Here is an 11079-nt window from a genome sequence, read left to right as displayed (position 1 = left end):
GTACAGAAAACTAAATGTCCAACAACAGAGAACTTGTATTAATTGTGGGACATCCACTTAATGGAATATGATACAGCTGTTAAAGTAGTAATTATGAGGATTATGTAGCAACTTGGAAAGTGTTTCTAATATAATAAAAACAGAATACAAAATGGTCTGTATGCTAGGACTAAAATTATGTAAAAGTATGCATGCACACAAGCCGATCAGAAAGAGAACAGGAAGAGGAACAAATGAATACAGATGATGTGTTTAGGGTGTTTGGGGAGGTACTGTTTGCGATTTACTTAGCTCTTTCCAAATTTCCTTTATTGTTGTTAGAATGTCATTTGTGCATAAATACAAATTGAGAGAGAGAAATATACTGAAAAAGATGCTTTGATTTCCTCAAGTCCTTTGATAACCTATGGCATAAAAACAAACCACTCACTTGGGAGGCAAGAGACAAGCCCCCTCATCCCCAAACGGGCTGTGTGATCTTGATTAAGTGAGATCTGCAGCTCTAACTAGCCATTTCTCCTATCCTCTCTAGCTGGAAAGCACATGGTTATCCCCCCACTCCCACAGCAACTTCTCCACCATTTCTGTTAATTGTACCACCATCTTCCCAGTGCTCTCAGATTAAAAACCTCAGAACCAACTTCCATTATCTCATCACCTTCACCTTCTCTCTACTCCTCACCTCCAATTAATCGATCCTTTCCAATAATCACTTATAACATGCTTTATTGTGGATTGTATCCCAGTTTTAGACAAGGAGGAGTTCCTGCCCTCTTAGTTAATACTGTCTGCTTGGTTAATACTGTCTGCTTGGTTAATACTGTCTGCTTGAGAAGAGCCAACAATGTTTCCCTCTCTTGCTCCTCTGCAGACTGCTGAGGGGTAAAGTGGATGGTACAGATAGAGACTTGTGAAATGGAATCTCATGAGTTAGGAGCTTGATCTCATGGTGGGAAGAATTCAGGCACAGGCTGGATGCTCTCAGGGATAGTACAGTAGGACTTGGCACAATAAGTGGGATGCTGACTCCGTTTATTCATTCAACAAGTATTTACCAAGTGCTGGACACAGTGCCGAGCTCTCTGTTCAGTGGCAAGGGGCCTGCCCAGATGAATTAGGGCAGGCTCCATCCTGGAGGTGCTCAGTTTGGTGGAGGCCAGGTAACTAAATTTGTCCTTGCTACCTAATGTGCTGTGTGCCCTCACCAAGTTTGAACACAAGCCTCTGGGGCAAGAATGAGGGATTTACCCTGACTGAGGGGACCACGAGCCCACAGAACCAGAGGGACTTGAACTGTGCATTTCCAAGGCTGAGGTGTGGGATTAGGTGGTACCCAGGAAGGGGGTTTGGCTGTTTGTGGCAGTTCCAAGCTAAGGAATCGAGTCCACAAGCAGTCTTGAAAGAGCTGACTCTAGCCAGGCGCAGTGGCTCAGGCCTGTAATCCCAGCACTTTGGGAGGTCGAGGCGGGCGGATCGCTTGAGTCCAGGAGTTTGAGACCAGCCTAGGTAACATGGCGAAACCCCGTCTCTACAAAAAAATAAAACTACAAAAAATTAGTTGGGTGCAGTGGCGTGCGCCTGTTGTCCCAGCTACTCGTGGGGGCTGAAGTGAGAGGATCGCTTGAGCCCGGGCTGTCTGTCGCGGCTGCAGTGAGCCATGCACTACAGCCTGGGTGACAGAGTGAGACCCTGTCTCCCAAACAAACAAACAAAAAGAGCTGACTCCCTCGGAACAAACTAGCTTGGTGGGGCTTGAGCTTTGAAGTTTGGGATTGGGGAGAGAGAGCAATGGAGCCAGATAAAGTTCAGACCTGCTCCCTTAGGGCAGGAAACAGAGGGCCAAGGGCAGTTTCGAAGCAGGATCAGATCTACATTTTAGTTAGATATAACCAGACGATTTCTAATATCCTCTCTCCTCCCTGAGTCTCTGTAAGTGCCAAATGCGTTGTACAGGAAGCAAGGGGGAGGATGTCAGAGTTCAAGCAGAGAAGCAAGAGGGGGTTAAAAACGTTGTTGGGTCTTCCCAACTCAGTATGGGCTGCCTGGCTGGCTCAAGGGAACACAAAAAAGGGACAGACAAAATACGTTTAAGAAATAACATTAAATATTTATTAAAATGTATTCTATTGATTATATACAAGTTCTTTGTTTTGTTTTGTTTTGTTTTGTTTTGTTTTTGAGACAGAGTCTCGCTCTGTCGCCCAGGCTGGAGTGCAGTGGCGCGATCTCGGCTCACTGCAAGCTCCACCTCCGGGGTTCACGCCATTCTCCTGCCTCAGCCTCCCGAGTAGCTGGGACTACAGGCGCCCGCCACTATGCCCGGCTAATTTTTTTGTATTTTTTTTTAGTATAGACGGGGTTTCACCGTGTTAGCCAGGATGGTCTCGATCTCCTGACCTCATGATCCGCCCGCCTCAGCCTCCCAAAGTGCTGGGATTACAGGCGTAGAATCATCTGTACGTGAGACTGGAAGTAAGCTCACTTTGAACTCTCCTTGAAGCCAGGGATGTTGTGTAGCTCATCTTTGTATTCCCAGCACCTAGCACAGAATAAGGCACACAAGAGGCGCTCAGCAAATATGGGAGGAGGAAGGGCGGAAAAGGGGGAGGGAGGAAATCGCCCTTAGGAGACACCCTCTTTCCGCGGCGGTTCCTCAACTCGGGACTTCTGACCTCCCACCAGCAGATGGCAAGAAAGAGTCCCGGCGCGCCAGCAAAGGGCTGAGCTGGGCGGAGCAGCTGAAAATCCGGCGCGCGCAGTCTCCAGCCCCAATTTCTACGCGCACCGGAAGACGGAGGTCCTCTTTCCTTGCCTAACGCAGCCATGGTAAGCCGTTTAGTTAGCGAGCTCTTAGGACGTATCCGCCTCCATCCTCCCCCGGCCGGGGCTGCCCGAGGTTTCGGGATTCCTACTGGGGATGGCCGGGCAGAGGCGAAGGGATCACGGCCTCCGTGGTAGGCCGGGACGGGCTCCAGGGCGAAGGGCGAACGCTGGCCTAGGGTTGGGGAGGCGCAGATCTGGTGCTGCTGTTGGGAAGGCCTCGGTCTCTGACCCGGCCATACGTCCTGATCCCGGGAGAAGCTGCTTTTCCTCCCGGGCCGGAGCCGCGGCTGGGCCAGGAGCTCAGACTGCGAGCCCGAGGTTGGTGGGCGCTGGGGGTGCCCGGCGGAGAAAGGCTTTCTTTGTCATTGCCTTTTTGGCACGGCCTGATTTTACCATACGTGGCCGGTAAGCATCTGGACACAGCATTAAAAAGTCTTCCTTACTCTTTTTAAAGTAAAATTGGTGTCAGCTTTTGGCTTTAGTGTACGAAGGAGCAGCACATGTGTTTGTGCGGATGTCAGAATCTTGTTCCATAAGTGTCAAAAACAGACGGTAATAAATTGTGAAAACTTTAGAAACACAGGTAGACTCCTGGCTCATTTCTGTTGCTGTACGTTTCACTAGTATGGTGTTCTTGAAAGACCCTAACCTCTAAGCAGATACAGTTTCAAACAGTAACATGGAAACACTTTAGCAAGGTTCTGAAAGATAGTAATCAGTAAACGTTCTGAAACAGTAACCAAGAATATTCTCTGTTACAATAAGAAGGCTTGTTGCAGCTTATGGATCTCACGGTGTTTGTTAAATAACTGTGTTTGTTTCTGTTTTATCGGAACACTATACTTTAATATTGTCCACATTTTGCTGAAGATGAAACTAAACTAAGAGTTTAGTTTCACACTAGGTTTTGTAAGCTGTTCTGAAACCTGATTAACAGCATTGCAATCTAAAACTTTCAGGCTCGTGGTCCCAAGAAGCATCTGAAGCGGGTGGCAGCTCCAAAGCATTGGATGCTGGATAAATTGACCGGTGTGTTTGTAAGTATCTTATATAAATATTTCCGTGGCCACTGTTTTTAAGTGCCTCCCAGGACTCATTTGGGGACCAGGCTAGGGGAGGAATATCTATTCTTGGCTTCCTCTGCTCTTGAAGGAGCTATACTATCTAGCTGTCCCCCACTTCCAATCGATTTAATATTTTTGTGCCTCATTTATTCCACATACCACATAGTACATTTACATGGACTCAGGATTCATGTTCTTAATGATCCTGGTCCTCTGACAGGGAAGATGCTATAAAACTTTAAGGTATGAAATAGTTTTGGAAGCTTTTTACACCTCCTGTGTAAAAGTCCAAGTTGGGTGTAATATGGACGGTCTTGGTGTTCAGTTAGTGGATCTGGTGGACTAGGAGGTAGGTTTGAGTGCTTTAGTGAATCCCAACAGTGATTATCATTTTTAACGTTACAGGCTCCTCGTCCATCCACCGGTCCCCACAAGTTGAGAGAGTGTCTCCCCCTCATCATTTTCCTAAGGAACAGACTTAAGTATGCCCTGACAGGAGATGAAGTAAAGAAGATTTGCATGCAGCGGTTCATTAAAATCGATGGCAAGGTCCGAACTGATATAACCTACCCTGCTGGATTCATGGGTAAGTGGAAGTTTTAAATACTCTGGAGACGCATATTGATGGCAGCCCTATGGTATCCAAATACTGTCTTGATCATTTTTCTAACCTTTGTAATCTGTCAAGTCTCAGAAACAAAGCCTGACCTTCCCTCTGTTTTTTACTTAAATAAAAAACATGCAAATAATCATGAAACGCTTTTCAAAACTAAATTTCGATTCACTTTTAAATTTTACATGCAGTCATGGGGTTTTGAAATATTGAAGATCCGGCCGTGATCTTTAATCTTCAGAATCCTTGTTGGATTAGAACTGGGAGGCACATGGGGGTTCTTTTTGTTTCGTAGAGAGCTATGGTTGTTGCTCGGCATGAGGTAGTGGGGATCACTGTATGTAGTAACCGGTTACTGCTTGATTTCAGATGTCATCAGCATTGACAAGACGGGAGAGAATTTCCGTCTGATCTATGACACCAAGGGTCGCTTTGCTGTACATCGTATTACACCTGAGGAGGCCAAGGTGAGTGTGGCAAGCAAGCTGGGTCTTTACTCAGTATAGTTACTTTGTTCTAAGGGCCTGCATTGAGTACGAGTGCTGCTTGCAATGAGGTGGGTATTGATTACTTAAAATCTCATACCTGGAAATATCTAGCTAACAATTTGATGAGATTCTGTCTTACATGTAACTTTTTGTCATGTTATTAAAAGTCTGGCTGATAGCTGTAGGGCATTGATGGATACCTAAAATTGACCCCCATTTGAAGTTAACTTCCTCAGCAGATTTTCTTTTTTTGTGGTAGAAATGAATTCCAGTTGAACCGCGACTTCCTGGTGTCTCTTAAGAGTCGAGGAGAATGATTTCTGGGAACTTGTATATTGGGTACCTGACGTAGGAGCCCTTTGCCATGTCTCCATTTGTGGGAGTAGCTTTACTTTGGGGAGGGGAAGGTGTCGATGGAGGAAACAGACAGTCTTTGAGGCACTAGTTTGAGGTTTAAAAAAAGATTACAGTCTTTGATTATTTAATCCAGTTTGTTTTGATGGTTTTACACAAAAGTGTAGGGCTGTTTGGATTATTGGCTGTAAATGAAGGTTAATTTAATTGACTGATGTGGCTCCTAATTTCCTTTTGCACAGCCTTGTTAACAGCAGGCTGGAGGGCACGTCCAGTGGGATCTGTGATTATTTGATTTACTTCAAGGATATCAGGGAGTAGAGATCCAAAATTGAAATGCTATGTGAAGTATTTGTTGATTGGATGAACTGGTAATGTAATTGCTGTTTGTGAGACAAAACTCAGTCGTGATGTACAGGGAGCCATTAAGATAAAGTTGAGTTGAAGGGAAGAATTCCCAGGGCCCCATAAGGCTTAAAGAGCCTGGGAAACTGGAGTGGCATTTACATTGGAGGAGTGGAGGGCAATGGTGGATGTTAGGAGGACGAGCCTAGAGAAGGGCTTTATGCAACATACACTTGAGGGTGGAAAGAACGATCAGCGTCACAATTAATCTGCAGCAGTTAGGGAACCCATGGTTCCTGTATAGGGTTAAAAAGTACATGTGAGATGGATTCAATGTGGCTTACCCTTGTATTTTTCTAGTACAAGTTGTGCAAAGTGAGAAAGATCTTTGTGGGCACAAAAGGAATCCCTCATCTGGTGACTCATGATGCCCGCACCATCCGCTACCCCGATCCCCTCATCAAGGTGAATGATACCATTCAGATTGATTTGGAGACTGGCAAGATTACTGATTTCATCAAGTTCGACACTGGTAAGCATCCTCTGTGCTACCTGGGCACCCTCTTTAAGGCCTAGATCATTATGAATTGCACAGGGTCTGGGTATCTTTTTATTAAAAACCATCTGCTCCAATCGCCCAGGTTTGTTTATAGCCAGAGGCACAAATGCTCAGAATATTCATTTCTTTTCTTTAAATTGTTTGTTTTTTATAGAGGAGGGTCTTACTGTGTTGCCCAGACTGTTCTCGAACTGATTATAGGTGTGAGCCACCAAGCCTGGCCACAAAATTTCTTACGAGAGTCCCAGGAGTCCTAGCATAGGTAGCAGTTCCATATGAGGAAATTCAAATGGGGGGAAAGGAGGAATAAAATTTGTTTTGGACCCATCTCTGAGCTGCTTGTCATTTGTTATATTGAGTTGAAGCAGATTATTTCTTCCTGCCTAGGTAACCTGTGTATGGTGACTGGAGGTGCTAACCTAGGAAGAATTGGTGTGATCACCAACAGAGAGAGGCACCCTGGATCTTTTGACGTGGTTCACGTGAAAGATGCCAATGGCAACAGCTTTGCCACTCGACTTTCCAACATTTTTGTTATTGGCAAGGTAAGTCTGGGTTTTCCTTCTCTCTAGTCTGAGGAAATATGTAAATGCAGGTGGCTACTGGGATTGTAGCATCCAGGCTCCTGGCTGGCTCTGCTGAACCTAGTGCAAAGCCTCTTCTGGATAGGACTCAACGCAGAGCTGGGCTGAGTCATAATGATTAGCCTTAGGTACTACTAAACTTTGACTCACTTGAATAAATGGTAGGTGCCTGCTATGCACAATAAACTTCTAAGACATTAATTCTGAAGGGCATACGGTGAGTTTCATAGGACAGCCCCAGAAACCCAAGCAGTGGGTGCTTTTGGTAACCAGCATCTGTGTCTTGCAACTGCCTAGCTGATGCCAAGCACTCTCACAAACAGGCTTCAGTTCTGTTAAGTGAGGTGACAAATGTAGCATGTGCCAAGCCACTATGAGTTGGTGTGTGGTGGGTTTTGATTCTGCTTGTTTTCTCTTCCAGGGCAACAAACCATGGATTTCTCTTCCCCGAGGAAAGGGTATCCGCCTCACCATTGCTGAAGAGAGAGACAAAAGACTGGCGGCCAAACAGAGCAGTGGGTGAAATGGGTCCCTGGGTGACATGTCAGATCTTTGTACGTAATTAAAAATATTGTGGCAGGATTAATAGCATTTTGGTTTTGTGGGTTGTTTTTTTTTTAAATTCAGTTTCCTGCTATTTTACTGTATAACATGAACAGTGATTAAGTTCTCAGGCAGGCTTAGGCAGTCTGTTATTGGCTGGGCTTAGTTAGTGGTGGGAAGTAGAAGATACCAGACTTGGGAAAGGAACAGCAACTAACCAAGGAGTAGAAAGAGCCAAGAAATCCCAGAGTATTGATCTCCCCCGCCTTGACTTGGCCAAGAACTTCTCTACACAGTGGACCCCTCTGCCCTGTTAAGTTCCCTTGGCTTTTTAAAAATCTGCCCTCATTTTCTTCTCCAGTCTGTATTACACTAGCCCATCCACAAGCCTGGCTCATCTGTTTTTCCCACTCCTGTGCCCATCTTGCCAAACACAGGATGAAAATCTCCAGTTGCCATTAAAGGTGGTCATAAATGGGCTGTTGATGTTGCAAAGCAGTGCACTTCCTTGGACTTAGTGCCCTTATTCTCCAGCTGCCGCTGCAGTCCTCAACTCTGTTTTTCAGAGGACAGAGATGTAGAACATAAACTTGTTCTTGCTTGTCCAAATGTGTCGGGTCATGTCAGGCTTGCTTACCAGTCTCAGGAAGATGTGCCCCTGCTTCATGGGGCCTGCTGTTACACACCTGTTCCTCAATCCAGTCCCTCCAGTCTCAGTGTCAATTATCCTACCTTGTGATTTCAACCTTCTCTCAACCAACTCTCTTGTTCCTGTTACCCTATAAAGCATGTCTTCCTGTTAAAAACGAAAACCTCCCTTGCCACCTATAGCAGGGCTTTTCAACTTTGATACTATTAACGTTTGGGGCTACATAATTTGTGGGCAGCTGTCCTGTTTATTGTGGAATGTTTAACAACATTCCTAGCCTCTATCCACTAGATATTCACCCCCCACCCCCTGAGTTGTAATACAAAAATTACTTCAGACACTGCCAAATGCCCTCTGAGAAGCAAAGTTGCCCTGTGTTGAGAGGTACTGCCTTGTAGATGCTGTATCTCAGGTCACCTTCATTTAGCACCTTGCATTTAACTTGCTGTAGACCACTCAGGCTTAATCATCCCACCATCACAGGTTTAGGGGAGAAAATCAGTTGCGTTTTGGACATCTTTAAGATAAACATGTGAAGTCACTTGGCATATTTAGCTGGGAATGTTAAATGGTCCCTGTTTCCCAGGCGTGTGGTTTAGCAGTGGATAAGAGGCCTGTAGAGGCACTGTGGCTTAGGGCAGTATCTCTACCCCTGGCAGCATCCTGGACTTTGAGTCAGCAGACTACTTGGTCTTGCCAGAGAAAATCAGCTAAAGGAGGCATGCCCAGGGGTCCCTGAAGCCCAGATTTGGTCCCATAGGGCTTCTCTGCCATTCATATTGCAGACGCCAAAGCATGACTGGCTGGGGTCCCATTCACTTTTTTTTTTTTTTTTTTTAAAGACAGCGTCTTGCTCTGTCACCCAGGCTGGAGTGCAATGGTTCAGTCATAGCTCATTGCAGCTTCAAACTCCTGGGCTCAAGCGATCCTCCAGCCGCAGCCTCCTGAGTAACTGGGACTATGGGCACGCACTGTGATGCCAAATTAATTTAATTAATTTGTTTCTGTAGAGAAGGTCTTGCTACATTGCCCACGCCAGTCTTGAATTCCTGGGCTCAAGTGGTCCTCCCACCTTGGCCTCCCAAAGTGCTGGGATTACACATGTGAGCCACTGTACCTGGGCCAGAAAAGGAATTTCTGCAGGGACTGGGCCCCCCTGAATCAGGGATGGGAAAGGTGTGTAAGTGGGCTTGCCAGGTATCTTGCTTTAAGAATGGTTCTCTTGTCAAGAGAATGGAGCTCATCCTTGTTCTGTTGAGGCCAGGTCAGAAGTAACCTTATGGTGCCCTTCAGAAACAGGCAGGTGAGCCGGGCGTGGTGACTCACACCTATAATCCCAGCACTGAGAGAGGCCAAAGCAGGTGGATCGACTGAGCCCAGGAGTTTGAAACTAGCCTGCGTAACATGGCAAAACCCTGTCTACCAAAAATTAGCCGGGCATGGTGTCATGCATCTTTGGTCCCAGCTATTTGGGAGGCTGAGGTGGGAAGATCACTGGAGCCTGGGGAATGGAGGTTGCAGTGAGCCATTATCGTGCTACTGTACTCCAGCCTGGGTGAGAGTGAAACCCTGTCTTAAGACAGGCGAGACTATGAAAGGCCAGAGGGCAGGACTCCAGCCAGTCACCTGGATGCAGGATCCTGAATGCTGGTAGGCTGTTGGTGCTACACTACTCAACACATCCTTGGCTACACTTTGCTTCTTTCTAGGTACTAAAATCTCTGTTCAGCAGATGATAGAAATGTGAATTTTAGCTAAGGGACCAAAGCAAATATGGAGGAAAATGAGAAGCCTCAGAGTTCCTTTCACATATATGATGGTTTCCTAGATGTTAATTGGTGAGCCAGTCCGCACAACTGGAGAATTGGTGTGTTCAGCTGTGGTCTCGTATCATAGGGAGATGTGGGGTTTTGTTTATTTTATTTTTTATTTTATTTTATTTTATTTTATTTTATTTTTTGGAGACAGGATCTCACTTTGTCACCCAGGCTGGAGTGCAGTGGCAGGATATGACTCACTGCAGCCTTGACGTCCCAGGCTCAAGTGATCCTCCCACCTCAGCTCCCTGAGTAGATGGGACTACAGGAGCACACCACCATGCCTGGCTAATTTTTTGTTTTTTTGTAGAGATTGGGGTCTTGCTATATTGCCCAGCCTGATCTCAAACTCCTGGGCTCAAGTAGTCCTCTCAAAGTGCTGGGATTACAAGCAAGAACCACTGAGCCTAGCCTGGGAGTTTTCTTTTCAACATTTTAAACTTGGGATTTTTAATTTATTTGTTAAACTAGCACAGGGATTTTTTTGTTTTGTTTATTTTGAGACAGAGTTTCGCTCTTGTTGCCCAGGCTGGAGTGCAATGGCGTGATCTCGGCCCAGGGTAGCCTCCGCCTCCCAGGTTTAAGCGTTTCTCCTGCCTCAGCCTCCTGAGTAGCTGGGATTACAGGCATGTGCCACCACGCCTGGCTAATTTTGTGTTTTTAGTAGAGACGGGGTTTCTCCATGTTGGTCCGGCTGGTCTTGAATACCCAACCTCAGGTGATCTGCCCACCTTGGCCTTCCAAAGTGCTGGGATTACAGGCATGAGCACGGCACTCGGCCGGGAATTTTTTTTTTTTTTTTTACTAGCAACTTCCCATAGTGGGGAAGATTTCCATTCTAATACCAGGCAAGTGGACTTAGCGCAAGGGCCCTGAATCATCTAAATGAGCTGCAAATTTCCAAATAAAATGGCTTGTGTCTTTGTAAGGCTTTTTAAGCCTTCCAATTTGCTTCATATTCTTAGAGCTGAAGGAAACCTTTGAGATCATCTCAGCAGGGAGCCAAACAGAAGTCCTGAGATGAAACAGACTGAAGCTAGCAGAAATTCACCGGGTTTAGTTTACGTCCCTGTGCCTCCAGCAGGCTAGGCCTCACATCTGAGTCAGAGCAGCACAATGCAGCACAGCTTTGAATAAGAAGAACAACAAATAGCTAGGACATATATAGTATTTGATAGTTTACAAAGCCATTTTGATTTTTTGATACCCAAATCCTGTATTCTTTTCCCTAAACCAGATA

The 11079-nt window shown here is 45.8% G+C and overlaps 1 protein-coding gene across 1 annotated transcript; it reads left to right on the top strand.

Annotated features, from left to right (window-relative positions):
• The first annotated feature begins 2662 nt into the window (after positions 1-2662).
• Positions 2663-7421, top strand: RPS4X (ribosomal protein S4 X-linked). Its single transcript, XM_001139217.7, has 7 exons — positions 2663-2826; positions 3783-3860; positions 4293-4473; positions 4870-4967; positions 6048-6219; positions 6634-6791; positions 7252-7421. The coding sequence occupies exons 1-7, from the start codon at positions 2824-2826 to the stop codon at positions 7351-7353; spliced, it is 792 nt and encodes a 263-aa protein (XP_001139217.1). The 5' UTR covers positions 2663-2823; the 3' UTR covers positions 7354-7421.
• Positions 7422-11079: the final 3658 nt, after the last annotated feature.

This window comes from Pan troglodytes, chromosome X (genome assembly GCF_028858775.2).
Source record: "Pan troglodytes isolate AG18354 chromosome X, NHGRI_mPanTro3-v2.0_pri, whole genome shotgun sequence".
Taxonomy (NCBI): Eukaryota; Metazoa; Chordata; class Mammalia; order Primates; family Hominidae; genus Pan; species Pan troglodytes.
This window is presented reverse-complemented; position numbering and strand designations above follow the sequence as displayed.